This window comes from Drosophila navojoa, chromosome 4 (genome assembly GCF_054131105.1).
Source record: "Drosophila navojoa isolate 15081-1374.11 chromosome 4, UAZ_NAV_1.0, whole genome shotgun sequence".
In the NCBI taxonomy this organism is placed as follows: Eukaryota; Metazoa; Arthropoda; class Insecta; order Diptera; family Drosophilidae; genus Drosophila; species Drosophila navojoa.
The window spans coordinates 13,301,878-13,320,318 of NC_142892.1; the positions used below are offsets into that span (position 1 = coordinate 13,301,878).

The 18,441-nt window shown below is 42.4% G+C and overlaps 1 protein-coding gene across 1 annotated transcript; it reads left to right on the top strand.

Annotated features, from left to right (window-relative positions):
* Nucleotides 1-8,639: 8,639 nt before the first annotated feature.
* Nucleotides 8,640-10,927, top strand: LOC108650199 (uncharacterized). Its single transcript, XM_030385860.2, has one exon. It carries the CDS (start codon nucleotides 9,156-9,158, stop codon nucleotides 10,578-10,580), a length of 1,425 nt encoding a protein of 474 aa, XP_030241720.1. The 5' UTR covers nucleotides 8,640-9,155; the 3' UTR covers nucleotides 10,581-10,927.
* The last annotated feature ends 7,514 nt before the right edge of the window (nucleotides 10,928-18,441 follow it).

Here is an 18,441-nt window from a genome sequence, read left to right on the forward strand (position 1 = left end):
TTCTGTGCATCAGGAATATGTTTTTTATTCCATGAGAAATGAGTTCATATAGTTCAGTCTTTGGCATTGATGTACCTTATATAGAGTCTTGTAGCATTCAGCTTTTGTCATGCAGCCATGTGCTAACTCAAGTTTCAAGTTTAGTTCCTGTAACATTCACTATAAGAGTTAAGCACAGTTTCTTAATCATTTATAAGGCTATGCCTTTTATTTCGCGAACAAATTCGGATCAATATTTCCACTAGTTTCATAGATGTACCAGCCATCGAATGATGTACCTTATATCGAGTCTTGTAGCATTCAGCTTTTGTCATGCAGCTGCTATAACTCAGGTTTCAAGTTTAGTTCCTGTAACATTCACTATAAGAATTGAGCACAGTTTCTTAATGATTTATAAGGCTATGCCTTTTATTTAGCGAGCAAATTCGGATAAATATTTCCACTAGTTTCATAGATGTACCAGCCATCGAGTGATGTACCTTACGGCGAGTCTCGTAGCATTCAGCTTTTGTCATGCAGCTGTCCTAACTCAAGTTTCATGCAAATATGATCAATATTTACACAAGTTTCGCAGATGCTGATAAATAGTTAATGGATTTGAGCATAGTTTCTTAATCATTCATAGGGATATGCCTTTTATTTAGTAAGCAAATTTTGGTCAATATTTCCACAGGTTTCCACAAGAATGTACCATCCATTGAGTGTCCATTCAGCTTCTGTCTTGCAGTCTCAAGGCATTTAGCTTCTGCCATAAATTCGCTAGAATACCTAAATTAAGAATTTATATTTCTGTGAGTCAGGAATATGTTTTTTATTCCATGAGAAATGAGTTCATATAGTTCAGTCTTTGGCATTGATGTACCTTATATAGAGTCTCGTAGCATTCAGCTTTTGTCATGCAGCCATGTGCTAACTCAAGTTTTAAGTTTAGTTCCTGTAACATTCACTATAAGAGTTAAGCACAGTTTCTTAATCATTTATAAGGCTATGCCTTTTATTTCGCGAACAAATTCGGATCAATATTTCCACTAGTTTCATAGATGTACCAGCCATCGAATGATGTACCTTACATCGAGTCTCGTAGCATTCAGCTTTTGTCATGCAGCTGCCCTAACTCAAGTTTCAAGCAAATATGATCAATATTTTCACCTGCTTCGCAGATGTGGATAAATAGGATTTGATCACAGTTTATTATCATTCATGCCTTTTATTTAGCAAGCAAATTCTGGTCAATATTTCCACAAGTTTCCACAAGAATGTACCATCCATTGAGTAACCATTCAGCTTCTGTCTTGCAGTCTCAAGGCATTTAGCTTCTGCCATAAATTCTCTAGAATACCTATATTTATATTTCTGTGAAGCAGGAATATGTTTCAGTTCAGTCTTTGGCATTGATGTACCTTATATAGAGTCTTGTAGCATTCAGCTTTTGTCATGCAGCTGCCTTAACTCAATTTTCTAGTTTAGTTCCTGTAACATTCACTAGAAGAGTTGAGCACAGTTTCTTAATGATTTATAAGGCTATGCCTTTTATTTAGCGAGCAATTTCGGATAAATATTTCCACTAGTTTCAAAGATGTACCAGCCATCGAGTGATGTACCTTACATGGAGTCTCGTAGCATTCAGCTTTTGTCATGCAGCTGCCTTAGCTCAAGTTTCAAGCAAATATGATCAATATTTACACCTGCTTCGCAGATGTTGACAAATAGTTAAAGAATTTGAGCACGGTTTATTAATCATTCATGAGACCTTTTATTTAGTGAGCAAATTCTGATAAATATTTCCACAAGTTTCATAGATGATCCATTGAGTGTCCGTTCAGCTTCTGTCTTGCAGTCTCAGGGCATTTAGCTTCTGCCATAAATTCGCTAGGCGACCTAAATTAGAAATTTATATTTCTAATCATGAATATGTTTCCTATTTTTTCATGAGCAATGCATTTATATAGTTCAGTCTTTGGCATTGATGTACCTTACATATCGAGTCTTGTAGCATTCAGCTTTTGTCATGCAGCTGCCTTAACTCAATTTTCTAGTTTAGTTCCTGTAACATTCACTAGAAGAGTTGAGCACAGTTTTTTAATCATTCATAAGGCTATGCCTTTTATTTAGCGAGCAAATTCGGATCAATATTTCCACTAGTTTCATAGATGTACCAGCCATCAAATGATGTACCTTATATCAAGTCTTGTAGCATTCAGCTTTTGTCATGCAGCGGCCCTGACTCAAGTTTCAAGTTTTGTCTATGTCATATTCGTTAGAGGAGTTGGCCCACAGTTTCAGAGGCATTAATGGGGCTATGCTTTTATGCTTTTTGAGCGACCAAATGATGATATGATCAATATTTTGATATGATCAATATTTCCACAAGTCTAATTAATGCACCTTCCATCGAGTCTCGTAGCATTCAGCTTTTGTCATGCAACTGCCTCGGGACATTTCGTAGTCGAGCAGTATCGATTAGAGCTTTCTTGTTTCGTCAACTATTCCACAAGGAATTCCGTTTTAGACAAAGGCACAGCGTGCCACAGCAATTTGAGTTGCTTCAAAGGGCAGATGGCAATCTAAAATGAAGCTAATTTCGAGTAGAGCTGCATCGGAATAGAATGGAAAGGAATGTCTCATCGCTGCAACCGCAACTGATAGATGCTTAGAGGGCTGGCACGGAATAGAGCATATGTTGATGCCACATTAGATGTACAACTCACTTGTCAGGCCGTCGAGCCTTATCAGTGGACCAGTTCCAATCAGAGAGTCAAACAGCGAAAGGCACCCGCGGGAACTGCAAGTCCCAGTTGCAGCGTGAGTTCGGATGGGCGGGGGGCGCAATCCCGCGGCGCGGCACATTTTTCCACGCATATGTCAGCATTTCTCGAATTGGAAACGAAAAATGCTGCTCTAACAGCATTTTGTGGTTTTCAGCATAATTAAAGGCAGACTGGCAAAAGCAGGAATATACAGGCCGCCAGGACAGCCCTCGCTGCCAGGGAACGCCCCGGACAGATCGAAAATGTCGAAAAACGTAAGGTGCGCGAGGGGTTGCAATTGAGAAACTGTGAATCGAGCATTGAGATTCATGAGTGCATGGCGCAAACTGTTCGGCGAGTTAACAAAGCCATCAATGGACCATAAACTAAACACTTTTTAAACGCTGAGGGAGTGGGCAGCACGATCCTTCTCTCCCTCTCTCTGCCTCTGGCTCTCTCTGTTACTCCTGTTGCTCGACTCGAAATCGCACAGATGTCTGGCCAAAGACAACGAGCGAACTGTGTAGTTTATTAAAGGGTAGTTTTCATCATTTGCTCGACACAGTTGGACTCAATCGCAATTGGAACCGGGGCTGCATCCCACTCTGATTAGATCACAAATCTGATTGCAAGGACAGCGCACGCAATGCGAAACAGGTTCGTTTGGCCGGGTCACAATTTATGGCACCAGGAAACGTATTGAGCAACTTTAAATGCGGGTCACTCGAACCGGGGGTCTGGGTTGGCAGTCGGAGTCTGGCAACTGGTGGTAATGATGGTGTCGTCTCGCGGCTCGTCGTGGCGGTGGTGACTTGGCGGTCGCTTCATTTGTGCAGCTTCACTGAGCATACGCTGCACATCCGCATACGCGCTCGCAGTCGAAACAGATGAAGGACCTGCACTTAGCAAATGTTGCCCACTTGCCTCGGAATATGCTCGTTATGAATATGATTAAACGTCGCAGTCTGAATACCCTAACGGGGTGGCTGACCTGGAATGAGAGTAGAAAATATTGCAGGCTTGGCCGAGCTATTAAGTAAAATCATGGAAAAAGTGGAGTGTTGGAAAAAATAGAATCGAACAAGAAAAGAATTTATAATTTTGATCTTGAGATCAGAGAAAAATAGAGTTGCTATACTAATATATAATATAAATAAAATATATATAATAATATTTAATATAAATAATAAGTACATTATTTTGAACATAGGTAGAGAAAAGGTAAACAAATATAAGAAATCATTTATATATTTAATATATTTCAATTACCGATAATATTAATTATTAGTTCTAATATAAATCTCACTTTACTTTAAATACAGAATTGCATAAAAATGAAATAAATACAAAAATCATAAAGTAAAGTTTTTCTACTTTGAATAACCCAAGAGTAACCCTTTGCATCAAATGCGAGCTTGGAGTACTTAAAATCAAAATAACTGCAACTATGCTTCACTTCCTGGCAGCTATTTCTATTCATATACATATTCCCTTATAGTCAAGCTATAAATATGTGTTTTCATATACACACAATAATCACCATGGAATTATTATACCCACTTCACAGCCAAAGTGGCCAGAAGTTGCTTTTGCCTTTCCCTTTGGCTTTCCTGTTTCCTGTTGCTGTCGCCCATTGCCTAAGCTGAAGTGCCCTTGACATTCTGGCCGGGCTGCTTCTATGTGGAATTGAACACTTCGCAACTGTTAACTGTTGCAAGGATTGTGATTGCTTTGCTTTTGTTGTTGTTGCTGTTGTTGTTGCTCGAGCGCATGCAGCTGGCAAGTATTTTTGGGCAATATACTAGAGTCGTGTGTCTGCCCGTTGAGCATAAATATTTATGCGTCCCCCCACTCGATTGAAAGCTTCTCGAGCGTAAGCATTTTAGATAAAGCCCGCAGCGGCATTGAGGTGGCAACCGGGACACACGAATGCAGCGGCAGGTGCCGAGTCAGAGATTGTTCGTTGGCATTTTGCATATGACAGCATAAAAATGTTTGCCGTGCTTGATTGTGACTAACTGCTCCGTGCTGATTGAACGCACACGATGCCAGCAATCGACAACAACAGCAATAGCAACAACAGCAACATTGAGTTTTTGTCGTCATGAGGCGATTTGGTAACCAAAACAAGGGCTCTAATCCGCAGAGCTCAGTCGCTTAGCGGACACCAACTATATATAACTTCTGGGCACTAAACCGCAAGAGCCGCCGCCGCCGCCACCACTAAACACCACCGAGCACCACCGAACACCACCCGGCTGTGGTAGAGCGCGGCCCTCGGGCCTTGTTAGCGAACCCCCTTGTGCGGGGATTTTTAATCCGTTTAAATGAATGACAGTCTAATTGGAGGATTTGAACGAGAACAAGGACATAGCAGACGGCCGTCTAAATAGTGACAAAGTCCTTGCCATATGCTTCGAAAAAACCACATGTTATTCACGGTATTTAAACAAACAGCAACAGGGGCTGAAACCACCCTCCAGTCACCATCAAATTAGGTGCTCTGCCCTGAAATCCAATTCGAATTTTTATATAATGCGCGAAAAGCACTTGATTGAGCCGAGGCCATGCTCTCGAATTGGAAACCAGCACAGACTCCAGGGATATACGTTCATCATACAAGGGTTGTCGCGGCAAGTGCCAGAGCCAGCTGCAATCCGGCCGGAAACTTTTCAAGTCGCCAACTTCCGACAGAGCCAGAGAACGACGGGGCCAGGCAGCTAGAAGCTGTTCCATTCCGGCAAAACATAATCCCGCAAAGAGCGCAGATTACGCGACAGCAGCCAAGGCATTAACATTAAACAATAACCGTAAGAAAAGGTGTCTGCTGTCTCCAGAGTTTACTAGCTTGCCTAAGCTCAGGCAGCTTCCTCTGGCAGCTACTGCTAGCTCTTGTCTAGAAACAATTACCATTTACATTTTACTTATCTGCTTCGGTAATTAAAGCCGCCAACGACACGGCATAAGGAGCACGTAGCGCTCTCTAAAACTTTGTCCTCCGATTGTCATCTTGGTTATCGTTTTGCTTTCTTTTCGTTGTGCCAAGACGCAGTTGTATTGCGACACCAATTGGAATTTGTCCCAAACCATTCGCGTCCTGACTTAATCACACAAAAGGCAATTTCACGCCTTTTTGCCCATAACCCAACAGGCTCGGGCCCTGGGAATCACTTTGTCACTTGGCAGTTTGATGTATCGACACCAACACCAACAACAACAACAGCAACAACAACAGCCCAACTACACCCCTCGGTCAAAGTGACAGGGCAAACAGAGCTCGTCAGATTGTTTTTAGTCGAGCAGATCTTGAGGGGTAGATTAGCAAATGCTTTGGCTTTGGCCTTAGCAAATTTTGTGCTCGATTTGTATATCCTAGATTTGTGTTAATTTCCATTGAATGTATTGAAGCTTATTCGTCGAATGTGTCGAGATTTACACTACACCCAAATTGCAGTCACGTGCCACATGTGTGCTTGAGTGTGGCAAGTGGCAAGTGGCAAGTGGCATGTGGCATGTGAGGGTAGGTGGGGTAAGGAGTCGGAGCAAAGGCAGGCAAAAAATTATAATTTGAATAATAAATTAAATTAATAATAAAAAAATAAAAATACTAAATATATAAACTATAAACTAATATTTTTGTAAAGATTAAGTTGGGAATTTTAACAGAATATTTATATTATTTATTTAATATTATATAGCAAGTTCTTTTAAATTATTTTAAATATTTATTATTATTATTTTAAATTTAAATTAAAATCGGGATAAAAGTTAACAAAGATTAGTTTTCTTTTTTGCATTTAACCTGCAGTTTTATAATTGAATTTTAGTTTCAAAAAATAAAAATAATCTTTGTATTTATTTATTTTATTTTAGATATATTTTATAAATTTTAACTGCATAATTTTAATTTTTTTTAAATTTTATTTTATATAAATTAATAATTCGAATAACCTAATATTTAGCATTTAATTCACAATTAATTCGATATTTTTTATTTAAAGAAATCTTTGCTAATTTTAAATTAAAAAAAAAAAAAAAACGGAATCAGATTTTATTTAATTTATTAATTTGAAATTTGTATTTTGTTTTTTAAAGCTTAAAATGATTATCATTATTTAATTTAAAATTAATTGCCTATTTTGATTTCCATTTGAGCAGTAAAATCGGATCAATCCTCTGCTTGAAGCATTGAATAATCATTTTGGCTTGGCTTTAATAGTTCTGCTGGCAATTAATTAATTATAAGCTAAACAATATTTTTAATGAAATGCCAATGCCGAAGGCAATCATGTGTTAAATATTAATTTTGTGGCGACAGAAAACATGGCAAACAGTCGAGTTATTGCCATCAGCAAATGCACACACACACACACACACACACACACACACATACATACCCAGAGTGGCGATAGTGGCCAGCTATAAATTTTAATTAAAAATGCAGCTCATATGGCAAGTGGAGCAATTAGCACCTGAAAATATGCAAACATTAAATTGCCAACTGCAGACAAACGACAACAACAACAATTGCAAGAACTGCAATAAAAGGCGTGGAATTTCAATAAATTGAGTGTGTGTGTGTGTTGGTGCATTGTTCAGGGCCAACATAACGTGGCCATAACAAACACATATTTTGACCCAGCAGTGGCCGCATCCTGCCCAAAGAACCTCTAGTTGAAGCGAGATGGCAAAGCGAACGGAAAACATTGCACAATTTGTTGTTGTTGTTGTTGCTGTGGGCATTGTTGCTGGACAATGGACAGACAGTTGAGTTTTTTCTTGTTGTTGCTGCTTTATTTCCTCGTTTTTTATTTAACATTATGCATATACATATATAGAGAGAGCGAGCGACATGGCAGACGGATAAATATTTTAGTTTGCGAAATCTTTTTGCGCTCAACAGTCGCCTACATGTAGAGCCCCTCTCTCTCCCACCCCCACCCTCTCTCAACACGTGTGTGTGTGTGTGTGTTTATGTGCTTGCACACAATATGTAAAAGCTACGCGCAGCATATATTCAAAATACAAACAACAATAGCAACAATAACAACAACAATAACAACAACAACAAGGACGTGAATACATATTCAGACAATCTCGCTGCTGCTGCCAAAAAATCGACAAAAACAACCTGTTCGGAAACACTTGCAACAAGGACATCAAGGATATATATCGTGCCGCAGCCACAAAGCGAGAGAGCAACACATACAGAGGTGGGTAAACGAGATAGACAACAGATGGCTAGCCCACCCGAAAAAAATGGGGATGGAAACGAGAGCCAGAGAGCTAGAGCTGGCCTATCTAAGCGCCGCCTCTTTTCGAAACTTGGCAATAGACTAAATGGCACAGTGGACTGAACTATGATATAATTGCTGTAAAAATGTATTATGCTTGAAGAATATATATTAAATTGTATGTAGTTATGGCACCTTAATTGAAATAAATGCAATTTTTATTCATATATTTATATTATTTGTTTATTTGTATATTTAATAATAATTTTTAATATATTTTTTTATTAATATTAATTACAAATATATTATTGTTATATAAAATTTAATTTCATATTTTTATTGTGAATATTTATATAGGAATCAATAGTAAATATATTTACTATCTCATATTTAATTCTATATTTTTAATTATTTTATTTCATTTAGTTTATTTTCGAATCCCCAAAGCTAATTCTCAGTTCAATTTTATTATTAATTTATTATTTTTATTTTACCAACATTGTCTGTTTTTATTATTAATTTAATTTAATTTAATAAATTTAACTATTTATTTATTTTGATTAATTTTACCTCAAATAATGTTACACAAAAACTCTAAAGCAAAGTCTCTTTCTCTCTCTCTCTTCAACCACTGTGCCTCTATATATGGCACACAATGTAGACTGTGTCGAAACATAATAGGAAAGTCTCAGCGGGCTGCCAGTCGTCGGGCAGCCAGCCAACCAGGAGGCGCGCCCAGGCGCGCTCTGCACACAATAAAACCACAGAATATGTTGGCAACTGGCAAAGCAGATGGATTGTCGAGAGAGCGGGAGAGCAATAGCCGCTTGCCAGCAACAGCAGAGCAGAGTGTCGAGCATAAGGGGTGACGACGATTCGAATTGGACTCTCTCGCTCTCGGAGTCCAACAAAAGAATCAGGACAGATGTGCGAGTGCCGCGAGTGAGCGGAGAGTTTCGCCTTTGAATGGGACAATATGAAAATTCCAAGTGGACTCGCTGCTCCGGTGGTGGCAACGGCGACTACTTAAAGAGGAACAGATTGCGTGCGGGCAGCAGTCGAAAACAGAGCTTCGAAACGAACGGTGGTGCCTCACATTAGCTGACAAGTGCATAGAAATCCCACAATAGATAGAGTAGAGACTACGCCAAAAGTATAGCCAGTGTCCAGTGCGATGAACTTGCTCATGGATAGCCTGCCGTCGCATGCGAGTCCCGCCGTGCGTCGTACAACGCCGCCACAACAGCAAACCGAGCTACGCATCTCCACCAGCCCCACAGCAGCAGCAGCAGCAACAATGACACAGCAGCAGCACTCCAACAACAACAACAACAACAATGAGCAGCCCAGCGTAAAGACCACACTGAAGCGCTCCTTTGATGTGGCCTTTCTGATGATGCCCGATGAGCGCATCAAGCAGAAGCAGGCCGAGAAGCAGGCACGCCTACAGGAGGCACTGCAGCAGCACCAACAGCAGCCGCTCCAATTGAATCACTATCCCACGGACTTATCGCCACGCGCTGCCGCCTCACAGCCGCCCTCGCCGGCGGCTCTGGAGTACATTAGTTTGCTGGAGGCGCGCCAGCGCTATCCGCAGCTGGCCATACGTTCGCCCAGGGTCTATGATGATCCCACGCTGGTCATACCGTTGGTGGACTCGCCAGAGGCAACAGTGTCGCCGCCGCCGCCACCCATGCGCAGCGCCTTCACCAAGGTGGCCTCCTCGCTGTCCAGCTCATCGTCGCCCTCGACGGTGTCGCGGCTGGAGTCGCCGGTGGATGTGAGTGCTCCACCGCTTAGCCCCGATCAGTTGAGCTGTCACTCCATGAGTCCACCGGTGGCCACGCCCCCACCGCGCACGAACAGCGGCGGCGGCAGCAGCCTTGGCAGCAATGCACCAGCAGGAGCAGCCGCGGGACCCAACGCGGGCTTACCCAACGGCATGCCAGCCAATCCCATCATGTATCACAACTTTCGGCCAGAGTATCAGTTCAATGGAGCTTTCCAGGCTGTGAATCCGATGCAGGCGCTGCAGGCACAGCAGCGATTGAAGCAGCAGCTGCTCTACAGGCCACCGATTGCACCCAATGGCCACAGTCCCAATAGCTGCTCCTCGAATCCCTCGTCGCCGCCCACGGGCCCGCCGCAAGAGTTTCTGCATGCCTATCCAGGATTTGGGCCGCCTCCGCATCCGTTTGCAGTCACTCAGCCCCTGCAGAACCCGGCCGCAGCCGCCATTCTCTCCACGCTCATTCCACCCACGCTGGCGTCCACCTTCACGCTGACCGCACAGAATGTCTGCGCCAAGTGCAACATTAGCTTCCGCATGACCAGCGATCTGGTCTACCACATGCGCTCCCACCACAAGAGCGAGGTGGCCTGCGATCCGAATCGGCGCAAGCGCGAGGAGAAGCTGCGCTGTCCCGTCTGCCAGGAGACGTTCCGCGAACGGCACCATCTCACCCGACACATGACCGCGCACCAGGACAAGGCCAGCGACCATCAGCCCACGCCGGAGGAGTCCAGCAACGACAATGAGATCATCAATGTGGTTGGTGGCACGCCGCCGGGACGACGATCTGGCGGCGGTGCCAAATGATCCAAGCATTTCTTCGGATACTTTTAAGCTGCTGCGCGTTTTGTTAGGCTAGAGACGGTAACACTTGCTCCCATTCCCCCTTGCCCCAGAGATGTTTCCATTGTGATATTAAGTTTAGTTACAGCCCCAGCCTAAGTTAAAGAACCTTATATAGTGCAATTCTTATCGCATCCGATTTAACTTTGTTTCCCCATCCCATTAGCGCTAGGCCAGGCAGAGCTCCATTAATCCTGCCCGTTTTATCATTGTAAAATACTAGAACTAAGTCCCATGCTCATCCGAATTATGTAGTTGATGTGCGTCTTAATGTTTACAAATAAATATCTAATTGTTATTTAAACTAAAAATGTACATGCGAATATTATTTTTATTGGTATGAAATGTGGGTTACATGGGATACAATCAGGGGTCAACTATTTTGTATAAATGTGTGACGGGAATTTGAATTGGCGAATGAGAGTTTGGCCATTTATTTATCCGGTGCAGCTTTCATCTTAGCAGTATAAAAACTCTTGTAAGCAGAAAGACTAAGCTCTAAAGCCTATTCTAGTTCTACTTTATTCTATATTTATCCTCTGTACATTTATACAGAAGGCAGAGAGCAGAACTGGGTTGGTGAGAAATTTATTATTGAACATCAAACAACATGAGTCAAATTGTTTTGCATTACATCCTATTCTTGATTAAACATGATTCGAGTTTTAAATCGGAATAGAGAAGAGGAGCAACTAAGCCTTTCCAAAAGCATATTTTGCTGTTTTTCTTTGTTTTTTTTTTTAAGCTGCTTAAACCAGCTAACGAGCTGAAAAAAGATTAAATAATATATAAATAAATAAATAAATTTTAATTTCAAAGCCTTTCAAAGTAATTGCAGTAAAGTAAAATTTTTTATTCATATAATGTTTCATCTGAATTTATTTCCTCCCTTCTCTATATAAATATAGATTTATGTATTATAATTAATAATTGCAATTTGATTCACATATACTTAAAAAAACTCTTCAAAATCAAAATATTAAGTATTCCCGAAAATACCCTATATATTTCTTTAAATTATGCAAGCCGTTCACAGCAATTTAAATTGAAAAATCTTTTACAGTTAATACCAAGCAATTGTCAGTTGAGTGAAAAACATAGGTTCCCAGGCTTAGAAAAAGAGCCATCAGCCAGATGCACTGGCGCAGCATACGCCATGTGAGTGGACGAGAATATGTTGGCCTTGTTAGCGCAGTGAAGCCAAAATCCAGTGGACGGGGATGCATCCGTTCGTACAGACGTTTGCTGGGTCGCTCGCATGCCGTCCCCAAGTCGAGCAGTCGAGCAGTCGAGCAACGTATGCAGCAATTAGATGCGCCAACAAAAACTGCGCTGGCGACGCTAATGAGTTGCAACTGAATATGTGAATCTGAATGGGAGTCTGGAGCTGGGAACGGAGCTGTAAACAAGATGGAATATGAATGAAGGGTAGCCGCACGGCGTTAGACAGCGCAACTAATGTGGCATTTGGCAAACGCTGCTCAAGTGCTTTTTGGCAGAAACGATATTCGAATTTCAATAACTCAAGGCAAACGAATGGCAAACGGCGAATGGCAACCCTTGGGATTCCCATGAGTCAAAAATTTGTAGCATGCCGAATGCCAACAAAGCGCAGCGAATGTCTTGGGTGGTGGATGCCTCGTTTTGCTGCACTCAAATGAGCCACAGCGAATTGCGTTGATTTAGCGTGGCCAAATCCTGTTAGCCCGTGCAAGCGAGCCACGCGATTCTCACAGGATCTCGCTCTACTCTCTCTCTCTGTCTCTCCCTCTCTCTTAACTGAGATGTATCAATTGATGGCGTAGCTAAACGCAGCTCCTCCCCGCACCTCAGGCCAAATCATGACTTGTTCGCATTGTTCCCATGATGGGATTAGCGTTTTATAGCCTTGTCTTCACAGCCACAGCCACTTGATAAAGACATTCACAGCACCAGTGTGGGAGAGACATGAGAAACTCTGCTTTGTTGTCGAAACGGTGAGCAAATCGAAATTTGAAGCGTACGAAATGCTAGAGTTGAAGCTGCAGGAGATGGGAAGTTGGAGTTGTCTCTAGCAGTTGATTGAACTGAAGCAAATTTGGGTTAGTTAAAAGTTATGCATGGCCTTGTCTAAGAAGGGAACTTGCCTACTATGAGGCTTGACTTTTGCCCAATTCGACTTTGATGTTGAGGCAGACATTCAAAAAAGAAAAAAAAAATACATTTCAGATGTACAACAAAATATTAGAATTCTATAAAATAATGTACAATAATTTAATATAAATATAATATCATATATAATATATATATAATTCGCTAAATTCGAGAACTTTACAAACTACTCTCGCATAACTTCCTTAAACTCTTCCCAAGCAGCTTTATAGTTTTTTTTACGATCTATTCACTGATATGTTTGCACTCCACAATGAAGTTGGCGTCTAGTCGTGTCCCTGATTTATTTTATACATTTCCCCAATGAGCAATTTCAGCTTCCTTTAAAAACAATTACAACTTCCGCTACACACACACACACGCACCCATGTCGGGAGTTGTGTTTGCGTCTCGTTAAGCCAACACATCGTCAAAATCACATTTCCTCATTTAAGCTAGCAGAGACAGAGAAAAGGAGACTGAGTGTGAGAGAGAGAGAGAGAGAGGAAGAGAGTTGGCAGCTACTCACTCAAAACGACGCCCGGAGCAACCGCAGTGGCAACTCCATAATAAGCCTCATCATGACGGTCTATATAATAGCAGCCATAATCGCATTTCATATTTATCACATTTTTACGCCCACACGCAGCCGAGAGGCAGCTCGCGCTGGATGGCACTTGCCAAACGTGCGCATTGTTTGCCTTTGCCTTTGCTGTTGCCTTTGCCTTTGCCTAACCTCGCAATTTGACCGTAAATAAATTGCCTGCTCATTTGGTAAGCACTTGCCCCAAACTTGAACGAGCGCTGCCGCCGGCCCCCCTTGTACCAGCCAGTGTAACCCCCAAAGTGAATTTCCCAGCAGCTTCCTTTCAATTTCGGAGAGCAGGAGCAGGGAGCTCTGCTACCCTGACGAACGACAAGCGACGTCGACCTCGTGTTCAAATACGTTTAAACACAATGCAAATACCGTTATAATAGCACAACAACAACAACACCAACAACTAGAACAACGAGAACAACAAAAAACGAGACAGCTGGGTAAACCATAGCGCCCACAGGGCCTGGCAACGCCCCCATGCTGTAATGGAGACGTGTGCGTATGAGTGATTTTTCTCAGCTCCGCTTAAAAGTATGCAAATATTTCTCTACGAAGGGGTTGCCGCACCACTGCAGCACTGGCAGGGCTCGTGGGCGTGTCCCGAGCTGACTTTCAGTTTATGACTTTTGTGCACTCACAGCTCCTGCTGTTGTTTGTTGTTAGGCCTCGTTAAGCGCTTCTAACTGCAGGCAATTTCATTTGCGAGCCACTCCGCCTGTGGGTCACTTAATTTCCATGTCCTTTATAAATGCTGATTAGCTATGGACAGGCCGAGATTGGCCTGGTCGGCGACAGGTATGCGCAGTCGTAGTGCCAGCTGAGCTGAACGTCGACTTAAAACCAGAGCGAGCAGCGCTCCAACTAACTGACAGCCAAGCCGCTTAAACTTTGAACTTTGTCATTTCAATTTTCGCCGAACGGATGCGCTTTGTTTCACAGAGGCTGCTGCTTGGCTGCCCTGGCTCGCCTTCACTGAGCCGCCGGAAACATTGAGCTCCACAATGCGACTTTCGTTTGCCCAAAAATTGTGCAACTGTGTGTGCGTCAGTGTGTGTGTGTGTGTGTGTGTGTGTGTGTGGCCGTTGCGAGGAGCTGCCGCCATTGTTTTGCGGCGGCCAAGGCACATGATGAAGTCCTGCTCCCTGGCCAGGAAGTTTTTCATGCGCCATGACACTTTTTGTGCGCTACGGCAGCCATTTTATGTATATGTGCGTGTATGCGAGTGTGTGTGTGTGGCTGTCTACCTTTGCCACGGCCGGATTCAGTGCCAGAGACGGATACAGAGACAGAGCCTGGAGCCGTTTGTGGTTCTCGGCGCTCCATTGAAATGATTTTTGGAAGCATGGAAGCTGTTTGGCTTGCCGCAAGACAGCCGGCTTACTGACTGAACAGCAGCCAGGACAGCGCCAGGACAACATCCGCGTGTCCATGTCCGTTCGTCCTGTAATTTATGATGTGCGCTTCCTATGTTTTTTTTTGTTTTGTTTTTTTTTTTTTTTTTCTGCTACTCCTTTTCCACCCGCTGCTCGGTGCCTGCTGCCAGTTTTTAGTTTCTGCAAAACTTTTCAGCGAGCCGTGCGCCTGTTTTCTGCTGTCAGAACTTTGCGCACATAATTAATAGTTTGTAAAAGCGAGCGAACGAGCGAATTTTTAGTGTGGCTGGCGCAACTTTTATGGCCGCTTGTCCGGAGTTGTTTGCTCAATTAACTTAGCAGGTAGTTAATTTTCAGAAGCCGCAGGATACCAGCTGCGGTTGCTAATTGATTTACAGCGCTACGGCGTGGGAGCAAGCGCTGCGGTTTGGTAGAGTCTTTAAGATGAATTGTTGAATTGCTTTATATGAGAGATGACTTGAGTTATTATATTCAAGCAGGAGCTAGAGTTGAAGTTAGGCTTTCTTTTGATGCACTACGTATTGCTTAATTTTGTTCTAATCAAAACTGATCGAAGCTGCTGTAATGCAACGCTGAACTCATACTTTAAATTTGTTTGAATAGTGCTGCCCAATCGCTTCAATTCTACATCACTTAGAGTGCCAAACGTTTAGCCCCAGTCTTTGGCTGGCTTACTTGGCGTATGCGCAATTCGTCTTGCTTGCTTTTTTGTGCTGCCTACCTGGCAAATGCTGCAGTGCCACGCGCGAAATATTTAGCATGTCAAATGACATATTTGCCGGCATTTTTTTGGTGCCTTGGCAGTAGCTACGCAGCACATAAACCACTCATACAATTATGCACCTCTCCCTCTCTCTCTTTCGTTTTCTCACTCTGTCTGTCCCACTCTCTGCCCCTGGGCATATGTGTGCGTTTGTCTTGCGTAAATCTGTTTGGTTTAGCTGTCGCCATCGCTGCTGTTTTGTGCTCCATTTATCATTTGGCAACAATTCAGAATTTCCATATACTCAGCACATTTGCTGGCCAGAACATTCGCATGATATACGACCGTGTCTTTAACCCAGCCAACAGGCATCAGCATCGGCGTTAGTAAGAGCATTCTCATCATCCTCCACTAAGGCAGGGTAGTGTGTCATCTCGTTCGATGACAACCCACCCAGCTCTCTCTGCTTCTCTCCTTCTCTCTCACTCTCTCTCTCTCTCTCTCTCTCTCTCTCTCTCTCTCTCTCTCTCTCTCTCTCTGAGACACACACACACATGGTGTAATTTAGATAAGTGGTCATTCTTCATATTTATAATGCTCATAATTTCATAATGTGCCACGCATATGCAGCGCTCTCACTCTCTCTCCCTCTCTGACGCACACTTTGTGCTAAATTAAAATCAGGCAAAAATCTGAGTGGGCGCTGGAAGTGGGAAGCTGGTGGAGCTGCGTGGCTGCCACATTGGGAACAACATGGTCAGCGTCGAGCGTTGCCTGAGCCATTTATTTTATTTGGTGCGAGTTTTTGTTAGTTGCCCCAAACAGCAACCTTGCACTGGAATATGAATGTGGAGGCGCTGCCGCTGCTATAGAAAAAATCGCGTTTGCTATATTCCATGAATATGGAACATGTGAAATCGTGAATGTTGTCGCTGCTATTTTTTCACTCGTTGCCCACCGTTTGTTGTTGTTTGTGTCTGATTTATGGGCCACATAAAAGTTAACTTAATGAAATGGCTTTTGCCCTCGCCCTGAATATTTATGTGCGCTGCCTCTAAAGCATTCGATAGTGTTGCACAGCGTTTGCCAATAAGGAAATATCGAACAAGTCTAATGATAACACTAATTAATGGCACGAGAAATAGGCACACGGCTGTATATGCATGTATGTATGTATATAGATGCAACTGATAATTGTAACAAATTTAATTTCAAGTCTCATGACTCGTGAATGGATTTGCTCATGCTCTAATTAAAAATTGTTTATATCCATCCTCAAACTTATCATTTTGTGTAGCAATTAATATGCAATTATAATGAATAATATAAGGCAGTATTAAAACAAGTCAATTTAAAGAATTTAATTCCTATGGAATTCTCATTAGCTCAAACCAATTTCATCGGGTTTCTTGCCCTAAAAATAAATGATCTTTGGAAAATTAAAACTCTCGTAAAATGAAATGAAATTCACAAATATTTAATCAAGTCTTTTGGGGTTTCACTTATTATTTTGTTTAAATAATCTCAATAATAATATTTTCTAGTTGCTTCCATAAATTCAAAAATAGATTTCTTGCTAAACTAAACTAAACTTGACTAAAAATGATATTTTAAAGCCTCTTGTGGCCCATCCCATAGAATCGTCTTAATTGCAATCACAAATATGAAGGCAGACACAGAATTCAGTTATCTTAAGCATTCGACGCAAATTTACGATGCAAATATTTTCAGATAGAGCCAAAATGATGGGAACAAAACTTTTTAATATTTAAAATTTGCAAATTTCTTTGGCAGCGATAACAAACAGGTTCGCCAATAAATATTGACACCATTTTGTGTTTATAGGGAAAAGTTGGAGAGCTGAAACTAGCGGCGGGACAGAAAGAGACAGAGGCAGACAGATAACGGTATCATTATATGTGTGTACTTCTAGAGGCCAGACAAAGAGCGAGTGGAGGTCTGGAAGCTGGAAACTAGAAACTGAAACTTTGCAAAGCGTGGAGAGCGAATCGTAAAAAATAAAATTATGCAAATTTTTATTATTTGATTATGCAAATGTTCGCGCTTGACGACCCTTGGCATAAGGACGACAATACCCGGGCCCCGACCCAAACACATGCGGCCACTGAGCTTCCGCTATGAGTACAACAACAAAAAATGGAGAGAAGAAACAGTTAGTTGGCCCCCATTTGGCCCCAACTGCCGGCGGCTCCCTACAGCGCAAAAATTTGAATTTTCGCTGGCGATTTCATTTTTTTTCCAGCATTTCCTGGATCAGGAGAGGAGCCACAAGGAGGGAGGGAGGTAAAAACAGCGAGCGGGTGCCACTGTGGAGCATTGTCATATGTGGTTGGAAATTTTGAATCTGTTTGCAACCCCTTCGAGCGTATCCGTTTCCTTCTGTCGCGTGCGTCTCCCCACCGGCAGTCTCTGCGCTCTCCACACCCCACCCCCTTCCCTCCCCACCCCTCACCAGTTGTCGTATGCGTATTTATATTTTCTCATGTTCTGCTTTGTTATGGCTGCTCTTCCTGTTCCTCCGACTGGCTGCCTCGACAGCGCTTCGCGCGCGATTTGAATCTTTTAAGCGAAATATTGTTGAAATCACTTTATGCCCGACTGACTGAAGTCTGGCAGACGTGGACGTGGGCAAAGACATACAGCAGGACGGGGGGGAATGTGTCGCGTACACCTCAAATGTTGCCTCTAATTGATAAACAACACTAAGCCGTGCTCCTGCTACTCAGCCGCCAAAGGAGAAAGTCACGCCGCAAACGCTTAAATTATAAAGTTGCTGATAAAAACGCGAAAGAATCCCGCGCTCGTAAATACCCAGCTGATAAAAGTTGAGCATCCAGTTTTACGGCTGACTTCTAATCAGCTTGAATAATTACCAAAACGTGCTCCGCCAAACTAAAGCGAAGAAAATTGAATCAAATGCGTAAGTGGAGTGGGATGGAAAACGTGGAAAAGCGGAATTGATAATGAAAATGTGATCAA